This window comes from Ipomoea nil, unplaced genomic scaffold (assembly GCF_001879475.1).
Source record: "Ipomoea nil cultivar Tokyo-kokei standard unplaced genomic scaffold, Asagao_1.1 scaffold2283, whole genome shotgun sequence".
Classification (NCBI taxonomy): domain Eukaryota; kingdom Viridiplantae; phylum Streptophyta; class Magnoliopsida; order Solanales; family Convolvulaceae; genus Ipomoea; species Ipomoea nil.
The window spans coordinates 755,152-774,765 of record NW_017618711.1 but is presented as its reverse complement, the minus strand read 5'-3'; the positions used below and the strand labels follow the sequence as shown (position 1 = coordinate 774,765).

The 19,614-nt window shown below is 32.6% G+C and overlaps 2 protein-coding genes across 3 annotated transcripts; both read left to right on the top strand.

Moving 5' to 3' along the window:
* The first annotated feature begins 2,636 nt into the window (after nucleotides 1-2,636).
* On the top strand, nucleotides 2,637-10,109 carry LOC109151122 (anti-sigma-I factor RsgI6-like). Of its 2 annotated transcripts, XM_019299043.1 has the most exons (8): nucleotides 2,637-2,736; nucleotides 3,636-3,667; nucleotides 3,752-3,908; nucleotides 4,019-4,182; nucleotides 4,350-4,454; nucleotides 5,215-5,361; nucleotides 5,447-5,860; nucleotides 9,852-10,109. In XM_019299043.1, exons 1-8 carry the CDS (start codon nucleotides 2,664-2,666, stop codon nucleotides 9,954-9,956), a joined length of 1,197 nt encoding a protein of 398 aa, XP_019154588.1. In that variant the 5' UTR covers nucleotides 2,637-2,663; the 3' UTR covers nucleotides 9,957-10,109. The 2 variants fall into 2 exon arrangements, with proteins under 2 accessions (XP_019154588.1, XP_019154587.1); XM_019299042.1 differs by lacking the exon at nucleotides 9,852-10,109 and having other exon boundaries at nucleotides 5,447-6,564.
* A 4,681-nt stretch (nucleotides 10,110-14,790) lies between these two features.
* LOC109151089 lies at nucleotides 14,791-17,014 on the top strand. Its single transcript, XM_019299002.1, has 3 exons — nucleotides 14,791-15,078; nucleotides 15,181-15,244; nucleotides 16,523-17,014. The coding sequence occupies exons 1-3, from the start codon at nucleotides 14,984-14,986 to the stop codon at nucleotides 16,814-16,816; spliced, it is 453 nt and encodes a 150-aa protein (XP_019154547.1). The 5' UTR covers nucleotides 14,791-14,983; the 3' UTR covers nucleotides 16,817-17,014.
* Nucleotides 17,015-19,614: the final 2,600 nt, after the last annotated feature.

Below are 19,614 nucleotides of genomic sequence, written 5' to 3'. Positions count from 1 at the left end.
TCACTACATATATATGATATTCTAATTGACTAAAAATAAAAAAAGAATAGTTGGCTAAAAATGAATCTGATATTACTAATTGACTTAAAATATAAAAGGATCACTAATTGACTAATATTCTACCATTATATATTTTCACCTGAGTCACCCATTCTGATGGACTGAAGGTGTTAGCTCTAGACGATGATGAACAAGATTGTGTTGCTATTACCAATGTCGTCTACAAAGAGGTTTCAATAATGTGTAATACAATCGATGATATTATGTTTTCTTAAATGACAAAATTGCAATATATCTAGACAAAAAAATATATCTTCCATACAAATGAATTAAGATAGCAATTCATTCTTATAACTGAGTTGCTAGAAAACGAGCACATTTGCCTAATTTATAAAAAAATAATGAAATATATAAAATCTCCAAAGTTACAGCACCGCATGCATACATCTACACATTAGCTATTAATTTGAGTAATTATTTGCTCAAATTCAAGCAATGATAACATCAAAACACATAAATGATCCAAACCACACTTCAATTGCACTATATAATATTTGATGTTCTAATTTAAATAATTATATATCAATCCAAATATTCTTAATATATTACAACAAATCTAGCTATTCTGTGCAATGCACAAGCGAAAATACTAGTTATAGTAGTAACATAATAACGTAATAGGATTGCCAGCATATTGGAGATGATTTAATAATAATAATTATTATTTTTATTTTTATTATTATTAAGATAAGTTTATTTATTATTAAGATAAGTAATTATGGAGAGGATCTCCAGCATATTTTCTGTCATAATAATATTTTTGTAATCAATTAACTGTATCATATTTTATTCCAAAATAATATTTTCGTAATCAATTAACTGTCATAAATTTTGGAAATAAAAATTAGATACTAAATAAATTAGCAATGATTTTAAGTAAAATAATTATGAGTCAAAGTCCTGTAATACTTTTTGGAAATCAAAATTGGAGACTAACAAAGTTTGACAAATATGTCCCTAAGTTTTGGGGGAGAAATCATATATATATATATATATATATATATATATATATATATATATATATATATATATAGAGAGAGAGAGAGAGAGAGAGAGAGAGATTGCCAGCATATTGGAGATGATTTAATAATAATAATAATAATAATAATAATAATAATTATTATTATTATTATTATTATTATTATTATTATTAAGGTAAGTAATTATGGAGAGGATTGACAGCATATTTTATTCTAAAATAATATTTTCGTAATTAATAGGTAAGTAATTATGGAGATGATCGCCAACATATTTTCTTTGTCAAAATAATATTTTCGTAATCAATTAACCGTCATAAATTTTGGAAATAAAATTGGATACTAAATAAATTAACAATGATTTTAAGTAAAATAATTATGAGTCAAAGTTTTGTAATACTTTTTGGAAATCAAAATTGGAGACTAACAAAGTTTGACAAATATGCCCTTAAGTTTTGGGAGAAAACCTTTCCAATCACTTCTATTATTATTATTTTGAATGCTACTGACTCTATTACAATGTAGTATCTGTTCATAACTACTTTCTCAACCTATTGAAGCACAAAGAGCCAATAACGCTTCCATTGAGGCTCGAACTCACAACCTTCATATGGAGTCCAATCCGGGTGCCACTTCTATTATATATATATATATATATATATATATATATATATATATATATATATATATATATATATATATATATATATACACACACACACACACATACACATATATATAGAGAGAGAGAGATTGCCAGCATATTGGAGATGATTTAATAATAATAATAATAATAATAATAATAATAATAATAATTATTATTATTATTATTATTATTATTATTAAGGTAAGTAATTATGGAGATGATTGACAACATATTTTATATTAAAATAATATTTTCGTAATTAATAGGTAAGTAATTATGGAGATGATCGCTAACATATTTTCTTTGTCAAAATAATATTTTTGTAATCAATTAACTGTATCATATTTTATTCCAAAATAATATTTCCGTAATCAATTAACCGTCATAAATTTTGGAAATAAAAATTGGATACTAAATAAATTATCAATGATTTTAAGTAAAATAATTATGAGTCAAAGTTCTGTAATACTTTTTGAAAATCAAAATTGGAGACTAATAAACTTTGACAAATATGCCTCAAAATTTTGGGGGGAAAATCTTTCCAGACACTTCTATCTATTATTAGATAGATAGATAGATAGATAGAAAGATATATAAATATATAGATAGATAGATAGATATATAGATATAGATAGATGGGACGAGTGCAGTAAAACGCAAAGCTTTTAAATATTTCTTAATAAGTATTAGGGTTTTTAGGTGCATTAAAAAAACATGTCATGATCCATGTTTTTTTTTAGGATAAAAATATAAAAATTAATCAATGTTGAAAAATTATAGACCATCAACTATAAATTATTTCAACCATTAGTTTTTAAGAGGATAAATCTTATATAAATTGCACCCGTTTTCCCCTTCAATGATCATATCAGCATATTTGGAAGTTTCTTTGAATAAGATTTTTGGAGTTTTACTCCATTTATCTATCCTAAATATTACTCCGTATCTAGGATTAGAGTTTAATCTTATTTTAAGACAAGATGCTGATTCGTCATCATTTCTCTTTATGTTTCATTCTCTTGTTCGGCATTTCCATTAGCAGCTTAGCTCAAGGTTTGCCTTTCCTTTCTTTTATATCTTTTTTTTTTTATTTAACTGACTCCAACTTACCAGGACTATGTGGTCTAATGGTACCCGGGTTGGACTTCCATTTGAAAGATTATGAGTTCGAGCCTCAGTGGAGGTGTTATTGGTTGTGTTTCAATAGGTTGAGAAAGTATATGAACAGATACTACAATGTAATAGAACCAGTAGCAAAAAAAAACTGACTCCAACTTGGCGCATTTTGTACTTGGTATTGAGCATATATATATATAAATATAAATGTACAATTTAATTAGAGTTAATTTCACCAGAGATCCATTATTTTTTGTGGCAATTCTAAATTTAGTCCTACATTGTCGTTTTTGTCATTTAACATTTCAGACTATTTTTTTTGGACATTTTTAGTCATTCACTCAGGATTTTTTCTATTTTTAGTAAGGGTATTTTTGTCTTTTTATATTTTTCTTTTGATTATTTTTTAGGTTTCAACCAGTTTAGAACTTTAGGTAACCTCTAATTTTTAGTAACCATATATTTTCAACCGGTTTTTAGTAAAGTTCTAAACCAAATAAACCGATTGAAACTAGAAAAATAACAAATGAAAACTATGAAAAGACAAAAATGCCCTTATTAAAAATAGAAAAAAAAAGACTAAAAGTGTCTAAAAAATAATAGTCGTGTTAAATGGCAAAAACGATAGTTTTTGACTAAATTTAGAATTGACACCAAAGACAAGGAACCTTTGGTGGAATTAACCCATTTAATTATCAGTTTTTTTAGTTGAGATGAGACACTCACACATACTTCAATTTAGTATTAGAGTTAACCATACCAATGGTTGGTCCACGTGTTGCTTGATTTTTTTTTTTTTCTCACTTCATTTGAATTTGTCTTATTTGGCAATGCAGATTTAGTCTACGATTCGTCTGCTACCACAGAGGTAACTACATTCATATAATATAAATCTTGAATATTTCCAAACATATATATTTTTTCTCTTTTAATATTTTCTGTGAAAATATAGTGCAAGCCAAGGCCTTTTAAGCCACTTTATGGTGGTGGACTTCTGAAGGGTCAGAAGCCTAGCTACGAACCTATCCAAATTAAGAAATGGGTGACAATTACTGCACCTTCATTCACATTGCCTAATCTTGTACCTGGTGTTTATTATAGTTTTTCCAGTTAAGTTACTTTTTTTTTATTAAATTAATTATTTGTGATTTTCATAAATTATTTATACTAGTAATTATATTCTCGTGTAATTTTTGCTTCTACCTATATATATATATAGGTTGGGTGAAGATTATGGGTGCTGAATCTGCACTTATATGGGCAAATCTTGGCTCACAAAAGAATTGTGAAGCCACTGTCCTTGCTAAGAGAGGATGTTGGACCTTTCTTAAGGGTGGAATTTTCTTAACTCAACCTTTAAATACATCTACATTGTATTTCGAGGTAATTAAACTTTTTAAGAATTAAGGGATAAAAAGTGCGATTGTGATTTATTTTTATTATTATTGTTTTTTTTTTTTTTTTTTTTTTTTTTTTTTTTTTTTTTTTTTTTTTTTTTTTTTTTTTTACATATGCATGTTAATTAGCTTATCTGTTTTTGTAATTTGTAGGCATTTGGTGGTACCAAGGGTATCAACATAGATGTTGCTTCTGCTTCTTTGCAGCCATTCACTGAGGAGCAATGGAGGGCAAATCAGCAAGCCATTATCAATAGGGTGGGTGATGAAGTTTTTACTTGTTGCTAAATATAAGAGATAATACTCAATTTAATACTCGATTATAGTGATTTTTCTTGATAAAGTGCTTTTGTGTTTATAAATTGAGTTTGGACTTCGATGATGATTTTACCTAATTTAGTCATTGGCAAGTTAGGTATTAACTGCACTATAGTGAAAGACTAAGGGCGTGTTTGGTTCATACATGGGAATCGGAATCGAATGGGTATCAAATACTTGGTAATGGTAATGGGTTTTGGTGAAAGTATTTAACATGTTTGTTAGTAGGGTGGAATGTGAATGGTTTGGTAACTAATAGTAGTGCTTGAGAATGAATAAGGGAATGAAACTCTTATTTTATTTAGGTATGAATTTTTCAAATTGATGGGGTATTTGAAACCTATAATAGTGTTCTAAAAACCTATCAACCAAACAATAATAATCACTTCCATACCCATTCCTATGGGCAAAACCCATCAACCAAACACACACCCTAAATTAAATTGGGTATTAACTACTATAGTTGAGGATTAAATTGACTAACCGCTATAGTTGAGGACTAAATTAAGTATTAATAAATTAAAAATTATCAAATTATACTAATTAACAGATGACTCAATTCATCCAAGTCTAAGGCACCATAAGCACAAAAAAAAAAAAAATAAAAAATTAAGATTTAAATCGGAGAAAAATCATTATATTAACCTCTAATAAATATAATGATGGAAAGTGATGAGTTAATATATTTTACTTGGTGCAGGAAAGAAAACGTGACACTACAATCACGGTGACGGACCAAAAAGGCATCCCGTTACGAGGTGCAAAGGTTAAAGTGGAGCAAATTTCAAGTGGTTTCCCCTTTGGAGTAGCCATATCCAGCATGATTACCCAAAATTCACACTACCAGGTTGTTTTCTCGTCTTACAAGTTTCTTATTCTTTTTTCAAATACTGCCTACTAAACCGATCTTACAAATTTCTTGAATAATTTAGGAGTGGTTCAAGAAAAGGTTCACCGCGACAGTTTTTGAAAACGAACTAAAATGGCCTTCAAATGAACCCCGTCCTGGAGTTCTAAAATACAATATATCGGACCAAATGGTAGATTTTGTGACGAAAAATAAAATAATGACCCGAGGCCACAACGTGGTGTGGCAGGACCCCACTTTTGTACCGTCATGGGCTCGCAATCTAACCCGCCCAGACCTGCAACAGGCCGTGGACCGTAGGATCAACAGTGTGGTTGATAGGTACAAAAACAAATTCATCCATTGGGACGTGAACAATGAGTTGATACACTACGATTTTTACGAAAGAAAATTGGAGAATCCAAACGCGTCCTTGGATTTCTACAAGAAGGTGCAAGAGATAGACCCCAATGCTACATTGTTCATAAATGATTTCAAGGTGGTAGAACAATGTGGTAACACAACAAATGTGGATTCATTTGTGTCCAAGATCAAGGAATTCCAAGCAAAGGGGATAGCAAAACCAGGAATTGGGTTGGAAGGACATTTTGATATCCCTAATCCACCTTTCATGAGAGCAGTGATGGATAAACTTGTCACCCTTAAGGTCCCAATTTGGCTCACCGAGGTTGACATAAGTGCTAAATATTCCAAGGAAGAGCAAGCAATGTACTTGGAGAAAGTATTAAGGGAAGGGTTCTCACATCCCGCTATAAATGGTATAATTATTTGGGCAGGTATCACTCCTAAAGGGTGTTGGAACATGTGTCTCACTGATCTGGAGTTCAACAATACAGTTGTGGGGGATGTCGTTGATAAGTTGCTTAAAGAGTGACGGACCGGAACATTGACTGACTTAACGAATAACCAAGGCTCTTTTGAGTTTTCGGGATTTTTAGGAAAGTACAATGTTACAGTTGAAAATGGTTCGAATATTTTTAAGGCTACATATTCCCTCTCCAAAGGGGCCGGTCGTCAACAGATCAAAATCCAAATGTAATACAATCATGTACTACTATTAGTTGGCTGCAAATTTATAAAGGAATGAAACATGCTCTAATTTGATCAAATTATGGACTTAATACATTCTGTATGTTTCAATTTTTCTTGAATGGAAGAAAATGGAAACCGCCAAGCTAGGATGACTAGCTTGTTTAATTTGTTGGCAAACGAATGGCATATTGAATTACTTCCATGTGCAACTTCTTAAAAAGAACATCTAAAGTGTATGTGTGTAAATAATAAGGAATTATTGCATGGGATCTACACGAGTAATTTACTAAATTGCCATTTGTATTCAAATTTGAGGAGGAAATTGGTGCCATGAATTAATTTGTGGAGTGATATTAAATCGTAAATATTAATTAGTTGCTTGGCAGAGAATTTATATTCAAGTTGGAAAAGGATTTGAATTAAAATACTAATTTAAATTTTGAAGAGGATTTGAATACTAATTCGATTAATTTGTACTAATAAAGGATTTAACAGATCAATTAAAGGTCCCTTTTGCCTTTCATTTTAACACCTACTTAACACTAAACGGAGGATATTTTGACTTAAAATTCAATAGTCGGATAACCACTTTGGGTACAATGAAAAATGAATGAATCAATTTGAGAAAAGGTCATAGTCGGAGAACTATTTTGGAAATTAACTCTGTTACTAATTTAATTTGTACAAATTTAACAATACTGATAGTGGATTTAAATACTAGTTGGAAGAGGATTTGAAATGCGATAAATTAATTGTGGAAGTTAATTCGTAAATAATAATTTGAACTTCTAAAAAAATTAATTTATGCTCTTTGAATTTTACGAAATTGCACGTGTGAGGTATAGATTAATTGCAATATTTACTAATCTAATTTCAAATCCTTTTCTAACTCCTCTAATTTTGAAATTTTGCAAATTAATTCATGATTATATTTTTTTTTGAAAGGAATTCATGATTTAATATGGTACTAATTTAATTGGTATTATAGTCGGCGTGAAGGGGATGAAAAAGGTTTGAAAAAAAACTTCTACGATTACTAATAGAACTAAACGAATTGCATACCAATGGTTCCTCAAACTTCTTTTTTTTTTTTTTTTTTTTTTTTTTTTTTTTTTTTTTTTTTTTAATGATTTGGCATCTTATTTTGAGAAATAACATTGTATTTCTGTTTGTTTTTCTGTACTTTTTTTTTTTGAAATTTTATTTTCCTGTACTTAAAAAATACTAGATAAATACGGAGTATACAATTATTGTTTGTATGTTTTTTTTGGTGCTGATGAAACTGTCTGTACTCTAAAATGTATCATGCTTGACTCAACAGATATACATATTGCATACAGTATATTCCCACATCAATCAAAATACAAATTGCATATGAACACTTAACATATATAATTACGGTATTTCTCAGAATACAATTATGTAAGACAAACGTAATTTGATCAATTAGAAATGTTAGAGAAAGTAAGCATACCGTTCACCGAAGGCTGATAACATATTGTGATAAGAATACTCATTAGCTCGTATACAATAGATCAAAGAGAAATTACAAAGAGAAAGAGTAGGTGAAAGATAAAATATAAGAAAGTACGTATATGAATGTTCCTCTCTTACCTCCTTCATTCTCATATATATATATATATATATATATATATATATATATATATATATATATATATATATATTTGGTAATTAATAAATGCAATAATAAGTAATGATAATAATGTCTATTTTTTGTGGTGAGGATTTTTTTTTTTTCTTTTTTTTTTTGTGTAAATGCTACTGGTTCTATTACAACGCCTCCACTAAGACTCAAACTCACAATCTTCTAAATGGAAGTTCAACCCAGGTATCATTAGACCACATAGTCTTGGTGAGGATATAATAATGTCTATAATAACTATAACATGTATAACAAATAATGTCACTTTCTTTTATCTAAACAGTCAAATTTTAAACTATATATACAATTGCATTTAAAAATTAGTCGTTCTAATTATACTTTTGATTTTTTTTAAGGATTGGAGGAGTGCGGTAAAACGTAAAGTTTTTAAATATTTCTTAAGTATTTGGGTTTTTAGGTGCATAAGACGATTTGCCTTGAAAGAAATGCATTAAAAAAAACGTGTGATGATCCATGTTTTTAGAGGATAAAAATATAAAAATTAAACAGTGTTGAAAAATTATAAACCATCAAGAAACTATAAATTATTTCAACCATTAGTTAATATAGTTTTGAGAGGATAAATCTTATATAAATTGCACCCATTTTTCCCTTCAATGATCATATCAGCATATTTGGAAGTGTCTTTGAATAACATTTTTGGAGTTTTACTCCAATTATCTGTCCTAAATATTATTTAGGATTAGGGTTTAATCTTATTTTAAGAGAAGATGATGATTCGTCATCATTTCTCTTTATGTTTCGTTCTCTTGTTTAGCATTTCCAGTAGCAGCCTAGCTCAAGGTTTGTCTTTCTTTTATATATCTTTTTATTTATTTAATCGACTCCAACTTGGGGCCTTTTGTACTTGGTGTTGAGCATATAATATATAAATATAAATGTGCAATCTAATTATCAATTTAGCCAGTTGAGATGCGAATTTAATATTAGAGCCAACCATGCTAATGATTGGTCCATGTGTTGCTTCGAGCATTTTTTAGGTTATACCGAATGCAATTTTTTTTTTTTCCTTTCGCTTCATTTGAATTTGTCTTATTTGGCAATTAATGCAGATTTAATTTACGATTCCTCTACTACCTCAGAGGTAACTACATTCATATAATATAAATCTTGAATATTTTCAAACATATATATATTTTGTCTTTTAATAATTTTGGTTAAAATACAGTACAAGCCAAGGCCTTATAAGCCACTTTATGGTGGAGGACTTCTGAAGGGCCAGAAGCCTAGCTACAAACCTATCCCAATTAACATATCCAGCATGATTACCGAAAATTCACAGTCCCAGGTTGTTTTGTTTTCTTACAAGTTTCTTGAATTTGATCGCGATTGTTCTACTTATTAATGTTCATAATTGGCTTGTGTTTTAATTTAGCAGTGGTTCAAGAAAAGGTCCAATGCAACGGTTTTTGAAAACGTTCTAAAATGGCCTTCAAATGAGCCCCTCCCTGGAGTTCCAAATTACAATATATCGGACCAAATGGTAGATTTTGTGACGAAAAACAAAATAAAGACCGGAGGACACATCGTACTGTGGCAAGACCCCAATTTCGCACCATCATGGACTTGCAATCTAACCCGCCCAGAGGTTGATAGGTACAAAAACAAATTAATACATTGGGACGTGAAGAATGAGTTGGTACACTACGATTTCTACGAAAGAAAATTGGAGAATTCAAACGCGTCCTTAAATATCTATAAAAAGGTGCAAGAGAAAGACCCCAATGCTACGTTGTTCATAAATGATTTCAAGGTGGTGGAGCAATGTGGTAACACAACCAAGGGACATTCTGATATTCATAATCCACCTTACATTTTGATGTTCCTATTAAGGATTATATTTTTTCTATTGTTTTAGTTTTATTCTCTATTAGAGTGGGTCTTCTTTGTTGTATCCTGCAATATCTCTTTGTTGTACCTATATATGCTTCTGCACTTAATTTAATGCTTAATACAAAAGTACATACTTTCCTTTCATATGGTATCAGAGCTTAAAATACTCTTACGAGAATTTTTTTTTCCTCCTCTTTGATCCAAGGGAGATTACAGCTGGTATTGCTATCATTCCAATTGTGTGCTTCTACTCACTTTCCAATTCGTCTCACTATGGTTAACTTTTTGGTATGGCGTCAGCAGATTTACTCCATTCTCATTGGATTTGGACTGTTAGGCTATATTGATATCATATAAAAGGAACCAGATGTGTTCCTTGACATTGCACATGGAATTTCTCGCTTCACTGGCACTGCAGAGCGTCGTCACTCCCGGCTACATTGTGCATCTCTTTTTTTTTGAAATTTTTGGTCTATCACGGCTACATTGTCAAACAGCTACTTATTTAATAAACAAGCCTCCGGCTTATTTATTAATAAACAGGCTTCCAATTCCAATCCTCAACAATAAAAATGGCCAAATTACAAACGTTTGAAGAGTTTTTGATGCCCCTTTGTTTTTTATGGCTACGTCTTTATATGCACACAAAGTTATAACCCAGGTTCATTCACTTTGTCTTTCTAGGTTACTCCACCCCTCAATCGATCCAAACAAAAATAGGATATATATTTTTAGGCATGTGAAATATGTTGAGACTAACTTTCCTTATTAAGTCACCACCTCAGCCAGACTCCTGACTCAAATGCTTATCCGTATAATCACAACCCTACCTATACAACCCCAAACTCTCCCCACAATATCCATTTCATCCCAACTCTCCCCACAATATCCATTTCATCCCCCTACAATTCTGTATCTACTCCCCAAGTGGTCCGCTACAGCCTATCCATTTCATCCCAACTCTCCCCACAATATCCATTTCATCCCCCTACAATTCTGTATCTACTCCCCCAGTGGTCCGCTACAGCCTGGCCAGTGGTCCGCTACAGCCTGGTCCGCTACAGCCTGGCCAGTGGTCCGCTACAGCCTGGTCCGCTACAGCCTATCCATTTCATCCCAACTCTCCCCACAATATCCATTTCATCCCCCTACAATTCTGTATCTACTCCCCCAGTGGTCCGCTACAGCCTGTAAGTCTGTTCAGAATCATCTCGTGCCAACTATGTTAATACTCCCTCGGTGTCGGATGTGTGTCTCCATCCTCTCCTGAGCAAATCTCTCCAGCTAATGATATGCCCTCCGCCTAGCCTAAAAAAACTCGTCGAGAATCATTCCGTGCCAGCTCTGTTAATACTCCCTCGGTGTCGGATGTTGCAACTTCATCTCCAACACCCATTCCGGCGACATCTCCTCCAAAGCATACTCGCAAGCCTAATCCAAAGTATTACAATGACAAGTTTGTCAATGTAACCACCACTCATCCTTTGCTCGATTCTCTTGAACTGTCTACAGTTGCTCAGGCGATGACCACCACTCCACTCATCCTTTGCCCGCTTCTCTTGAACCATCTAAAGTTCTAATCCAAAGTATTACAATGACAAGTTTGTCAATGTAACCACCACTCATCCTTTGCCCGCTTCTCTTGAACCGTCTACATTTGCTCAAGCGACGACCACCACTCCACTCATCCTTTGCCTGCTTCTCTTGAACCATCTAAAGTTGCTCAGACGCTTCTCTTGAACCATCTAAAGTTGCTCAGGCTTTGCGGGATCCGCATAACATTATGGATAGTGAGTACCATGCTCTCCAGAGAAATAATACTTGGATTTTGGGACATAAAGAGTCAATACCGCCCCCTGAGGCTTGAACCCATGACGTCCATATGGGAGAGCCACTAGACCACAAGGTTAAGATAAATTTATTGGTTTTTATTCATGAGGAAAAATGTAATACTTATGAGGAAAAAATAGTTGTTATATATGAAGTGTAATATTTATGTAGAAAGTGTGATACTTTTGAGGAAAAATGTACTTTTAAACAAAAATGTACTTCCCTTGTCAAATTTTACTTATCTTGCTTTCTTTATTGCTTTTAGGAATAAGGGTCAAATAGGCTACCGAACAGCACACGATAATGCAATTAGGCCACTGAACCTAAAAAAAACTACAACGGAATCCATAAACTAACCCATTTCACGCAATTCGTCTAATTTATCAGTTTTCCCAATTTCTAACAGGTCACCACTTTTAAAATATTTTTTTATTGAAAATTTTTTTAAAAAAAAACAAAAAACCTTTGTCTCCGGCCATGGAGACGAAGATACCTTTTAAACAATAATTTTTAAATCTAAAAGCACTAATCCAAACTTAAAACTCATATCATATTACCAATAAGATGGAATGATACATTTTTAATTAGGGAATGTGATTTTTAATTGAAGGGGTAATCAAATCTCATAGTTGTGTTATAAAAAGTTATCAACCAAACGCTAACTATGATTTTGATTCCCATTTCTAGTGTGTAAACCCATTAACCAAACACGCCCTTAAAGTGCATAAATTTGCACCTTCAGGTGCATATAACTTTGCATTTTGAGCATACGTTTAAACTATAATGTGCATAACTTGGAAACTCCATGTGCATAAATTTGCACCTTAAGGTGGATTTTGCAGCATAAGGTGCATGACTTTGCACCTTAAGGTGCACACCTTTAACTGTAAGGTGCAAAACTGTATAAGTTAAAGTGCATAAATTTAAAACTTCAGGTGCATAAAGTTGAAAATTAATGTTTATAACTTTGCACTATAATGATCATACCTTTAAATTGTAAGGTGCATAACTTAAAAACTCCAAGTGCATAAATTTGCACCATAAGGTGCATAAAGTTGCACAACTTTGAAGTTGATACACGCATAGTCGATTCTTTTATGCCTGAGCTCTTAAGCTTCTTCCCGCCTATGAGTGATTAATTGATGTGTTGAAGATGCAAAGATAACATGGAGTAGTGGAGAAGATGTTGCAGCTTAGTTTTTTTTTTTTTTAGTTTTTAGTTTTTACTTTTATACCCCTCAATGTGTGAATTCGAATATAATCAACCACGGATTAAAAATTTCAATCAACGGTTGAAATCAATTGATAAATATCAAATGAATGGTTGGGATTGATACGCACGCTTCACTTGGAGATGTTGCGTATATGATCCCTTGGGTGTGTGTATAAAATTAGTTATGAATAAACAACTAATTTATCATATACATTTCTACAAATAACTAATGGTCAAAATAATTAACACAATCAACTTTCAACTCATTGCCAAACATCTCTCATGAATCATTGTACTTATACACATTTTTGCTATTCAAATGTTTTTTTTTTTTTTTTTTTTTTTTTTTTTTGGTGCATTTGTGCTGTTTGATCTTGAGTTTCATTGGAAATCATTCTTCCTCATGCTAGACCATTGTGCATTGAGGTAGAGTTTGTGATAGGGAATCAATGACTAAGATTTTTTCAAAATTCAAATTTAAAAGATGAATAATGATAATTGGGAATATTGTAAAAAATGCCCATCTATTATGCCAATTATCAATGTCACCCCTGAATTATGAGTGGTGTAAATGTTGCCCCTCAATTATCAAAACGGTGCACATATAGCCCTCCCGTAATGGACATGTGGTTCCCCATTAGTGTGCGACACCGTTAAGTCGGAATAAATATGTAATTTAGTTGTTTTTCCCTCCCTCGATTCGAAGTACCAGCGATGGATAGCGGTGGGGAACCACAGGTCCGTTACGGGAGGGGCTATATGTGCACCATTTTGATAATTGAGGGGCAACATTTACACCACTTATAATTCAGGGGTGAATTGATAATTGATATCTTATAGAGGGGCATTTTTTACAATTTTCTCATGATAATTTATAAGAAAAAGAGAGTAATTTTAAAAAAATTTAAAATGAAATCATAGTCTAATCAAGATATAACATTTAGCTAACGGTGAAAGAGATAGTAGTTGTTGTCTCTCATCTCTATTTCAATGTGCTAAAATTTAATACAGAAACATCAAAACGGTAACATCAAAGTGATAGCTACCTTCTTTCACTTTCATCCCAAGCCTCTAATCTCTTAAGTCAATTACTTGAAGACCTTAAAAATTGAAAATGAAATCAGAATCTATATGAAGATGTAATATGTAATCAACGGTGAAAGTGGTAGTTGTTATTAAGGTAACATCCCATAGTGTTGTGCTCATTTATGCAAGTCTTTTATTGTCATTCTAAATATAGAGGAAGAATCAAAGATTAGGCATGGGCTGGGTAACCCAATCAAGATGACTAAAGATACAGACTTGTAATCATCAGGCCATGAGTGAATTCTAATCCTCTTGGTTTGAACCGGTTAACTATGAACAATTTAAACTAGTTTATCATCCTGACTAGGATCAAGACTATGTTTGGGATTATGCCTAAAGTTCTTGTGTCCATCAACATTTGACCACTGAATTACTATAATTTACCCAATCTCCTTCTAAATGTTTTGTTCGATCGAGGTTGGGGATTCAACCTGTTTGGAAAAAAAAAAGATTATGCTAGTTTATCTCATTGTGATTATTTGCCAACTAGGATCAAGATGGTGTTTAAGATTATGCTTAAAGTGGGCATTGTGTACACTAACATTTAATCATATCTGCTGAATCACTGAATTATCGATTTATATCTGATTGAGATTGGGGATTTAACCTGTTTGGGAAAAAAAAAGATTAGACATGTGCTGATCTGAGTTAACTTTTCGAGTCAGAAAAACGTGTTTTCAGGAAAACACGAGGGAGATAAATCATAAATACACGATTTATGGTAGTAACAGCCTGTATTCCACTGCTATCTCACCATTTCCATACAAGCAACCATTGAGAACGCGCCGCAGCGATTGTTTCCTTTTCCGCTCGGGTCGCCGCCGCTCTTAAAATCATGCACAATTTCCCCCAACCCGGGGCGGCATTGGGTTTTCGCCTTTCAGGTTGAGCTCCACAACCCCTTCTCAGCCGTATCCACCGCCATGAATTGCTGTGAAAATGCCGTGGGTCGGGTCGTCTGCCCCATGCCCCGCCGCCCCAATGCCCACTCCACTCATACCCTCGTTTTCCCGATGAGGTATTTTAATTTAATTATTCCCCGCCTATTGTTAATATTTGTGTTCGGATTTTGATCCTACAATTTTCAGTTTTGTGTTTCTTATTTTCCCTGTAAGAACAGTAATTCCAGTGAGGGGATTGATTCGAAAACCGACGCCAGTCTTGTTGATCTCATTCTGAAGAAGGTACATTTTGTGTATAATGTGCATATTTATGTTTAATGTATGCATATTGTTTTGGTGATATGTGTATATGTTTCTGGAGATGATTTATATGCCCTGATTTGTATTCTATTGCAGCTGGAATAGGCCTATTCCGTTGTTTGTTAATGCTTTTAAAACATATTCAATTTCTATTTCTTAAACCAATCAAACACTGGAATAGCCTTTCTAAAGTCCATTATCTTCACTATGGAATAACATTCATATTCTCTTAAAATTCATTTCATGAACCAAACACGATAATGATTTTTTAATATATAGGCATGGGATTTTTTGCTGTACATTGAGAATTTGCAATTTATGCCTAGAGGTGCTCTGTATGAATCTTGTAAAACTGGCTTGCTTATTATTCATCTTTTCCGCGAATCTGCACTTTTTGTTTTCAATACCAGAGAGTCTCATCCACTTGAAACTGCTCAATGTGCAATAGTTTGCTATATCGTCTAGTCTTGTGATTGAATGATATGGATAATGGTTACTATTGATATATGGTCTCTTGGCTTATGATTGTATTTATGGGATGCCTTTGTAAGTGAAGTGAAGATGGACACTAAATGTTACACTGAAATTAGGAAAGGTATAAAACAAAAAACGGTGGGTATTTTGAGCTGCCAAACCCGGAACTCCACTACATTAGTGCAGGAAAATGAAGTAGAAAATGAGAGAGTGATCCTCAACTCCTTGCCTTAGTTCCTTATGTATCGCTTTATACTTTATAGTAGACTCGTTACAGTTTTCATAATTCAATTTGGCTACTCTTTTTTGCGCCTTTATTGGGTTGGTACAATAAATGGCTACGTTAAAAGAGTAACTATTTTTAGAAGAGTTTTGTCCAACTAGAAGTTTAGAAATTGGATTACACTAAATGGAATTAACTTCTTGCTATGGATAAATTCAGGTGCTCTCTATTTCGTTTGCTTATATCAAACACACTGTCATACCAAATATAAGTTTATGGAATCTTAACAACTTGTATCATGGAACTTGAAAGTTGAATCTCTCGCCATTGTGTTGCTTTAGTGTTTTCCTTAACTAATGTGCACTCCATTGTTGAGGTGAGACGGATCATTAAATCAGATGTTTGTTTATTTAATGAAAATCCGTATAAAAAATGCTCAGAGTTATTCAAGATGTTAATCTTTTCAGATTGATCGGGAATTTGGTTACATAAAATGCATCTTGGCGTTGCATATCTACCTCGTTCCCCCTCTAATGCAGTTTCTGTGTATTGTTGCTAAACAGGACAGTCTAGTTGCAATGCAGTCAATATCCCAATTGTCATCATCACCCCCGTTCTTCTCTGGATCACCACCCTGCAGGACAAATAACCCTGTAATCCATGATACTTGCTTCAGAAACGAGAAACGAGTGGGTACACCAGTACCACAAAGTCCGCCCCTTTCTGGTATAATATCCTCTCCATCATCATCAGCTCGTAAAGCAGCATGCACAAGGGCAATGCTTGGCCAACAACAATCACCGGTTAGAGTAGAAGGCTTCGACTGCCAAAATTCTCGCCTGGCAGGTATAGCTTAGATTTCAGTGGTTGTTAGTGCATCAGAATTAAATCCCAAATTTTGGTGTATATAATCATTGTAATTTTCATTTATAAACAAGTAGTGTGTATATATATCTTCTGTGGATGAAGAAAGTGATATTTTGATTATTTTTCTCCGAACTAGAAAATGTGGAGATATTGAAGGAAGAAGAATATTGAGCATGCAATTCAATAAATTCCTTGAGATTAGACATACACTATCATATCCCTGATTTAATAAGAGGCTGCTATGCATGACATGAGGGAAGTTTAGAAAAATATTAGGCTAACCCAACTACAATGCTTTATTATGTGATGCCACAAAAAAGGTCCACACAGTGGTGTGCACTATGGTCCAAAAATATCATTGTGAATATTGAGTAAAAATAATGTACATTATGTGTTAAAATAATGTACATTACATGTTAGAACCGGTCCAAAAATATCGTTGTGAATATTATGAGTAAAAATAATGTACATTATGTGTTAAAATAATGTACATTACATGTTAGAACAATAAAACATATGTGGTAATATATTGGGAGTCAATTGACTAGGCCTAGTAACACACAACAAATTTCTCAAAGGATCGGAGATCACCCAACATAGGCAATATATATATATAATAGTTAGAGCATCCATATCAGGGGTTATTTGGGGGTTTTTAGAATAGTGGATGATGACATGGTGGAGAGAGTAAAGATTGGGTATCATCTGCAAAGCATGGTTTTTAGAACAGTAACGACGAGCTGGAAAAAAATTCACGCAAAGGGCCACACGGGCGCATGCTGTGCACGCGTCAGGCGCGTCAGTGTGTTTGAATATTATAATTTTTTTTAAAAAAAAATTAGTTTTTTTTTTCTCTCCCCTCCCACATTCTCTTTCCTAATCACACTTACAAAAATTTTTCAAAAACCACAAAATATCCCCACTATTATGGATGCTCTTACAACACTAGTACGGTAAAGATAGCAGGAATGGTGGTAGGAGTTTCACCTCATATCCCCTAAAAGTTCTCATTTTGGATATGACTACTTGATGGGATTTGCTTATAATGTATATTTATGATGTACAAACAAGTTTAATTATGATGGAAGGAATTTATTTGATCATCAAGGCTTTATCAACAATAATGGTTCTTAATAACATAGCTCTTAAAGTAGTAAAGCTTAGGTTCATATGCAGTAGACTGTAGACCTCTACGAGCAGCAAATATTTCTACACAACAAAGGTCTATATACATTACAAGTTTGAAAGTAGTAGAAGTTAATTAAGCAACATAACTAATTATAAAGCAAAAGGGAATGTCTAGCAGCATATGGGGAATCTATATTACTAATTATGAATACTGGCATGCTGATGAAGGAAGATACTTAACTAAACAAGTAAAGTTGCATTGAAAAGTGTAAAAACGCATCGAATTTTAAAGACAAGTAGTTCCACGTAGTGAGTGGATAAAAATCTATACTTGTCAAATTGTGACATAATAAAATATTGATGGTCCCAATTTTAGTATAAGTCTAGAGAGAGGGGGGGTTAGGGGTGGTGATTAATAATAGACTTATAAGTGATTTTGAAAATTCTTTATTATTTTCAATAATATAGAAAGCCTTTTTAAATTAGTTGACTAAATGAGTTAATTGTTCAACAATACCTCTTACAACAAGTTTGGTTCACGGAATACTCCTAGAATGGAATGACGTTCTGAGGAACATGCCTATTTAGCGCACACAAACAATTTTAAGTGTAAAAAAATTATTAAGCAAGAATAAACTCGCTATGAGAGTAAATGCATATCAGTAAATTAAATGATATAGAGATTTATGATGGTTTGAGAATTGTATAATTTCTCTAATCTATTCTTTTTTTTTTCTAGGAGGAAATTTACTAGTAATCTTGTCACCATACAAATTACAAGTAAATCTAAACTCATGTTTTGATCATTAAGTCATCAAAATTTTTCAAGTTTTTCAGACGACTACATTGAATTTCCTACTCCTCTCTTTCTACAATAAGTAGAGATCTACTACAACAAATCAATCAAGTTGATAGTTTCCTCCAACTATGAAGACTAAGAATACTAGATAGAATTTTTGAAGCCTTTAAGAGTCTTTGGACAATATATGCTTGATATAGCTTTAAAAAGATTGTTGAATGAAAGCTTTGAGATCGTATACTTGTTCTTAATTGCGTATTGTACGTCTTGTATTTATTCTTTTAGCATCCATTGCTATTTATACTTGAATTTCAAATTTCTCAATTGAAAAGAGATAAATTCAAATTATGCAACTTGTAATATTTTAATTTGCACGTTTGTATACGTCTTGTTAATGCATGTATCTACCTTAGTCACTCTGTATGTTCATGTATGTTGGCAGCTGATGAATTTCTATTTTATGTCATCATCAGAGTGACATCCTTTATAAAACTATCTTAAAAACCAGAATAATGATTACAATTAAATATAATATTTAAATAAACCAGAATAATGATTACAATTAAATATAATATTTAAATTATTGTGTAACTGATCAAAAATTTATTATATTAACAAATATAATATTTCCAACTCAGGCTGAACCCCAACCCGACAGGGTCTTTGGGAGGATGTAAATCATGGTGACTCAACTGAACATGAACCATAGAGGCTAGACCGGTGCTCACTGCGCACAAGAAGCCCCCCTCACTTTGAGAGGTTGCTCCCACACTGTCGCTGGTGAGACTCAATCCCTGGTCATTATTCCAAAGTTTCACTTTTATGACCAGTTGAGCTACCCATGCGGGCTAATATTTACAA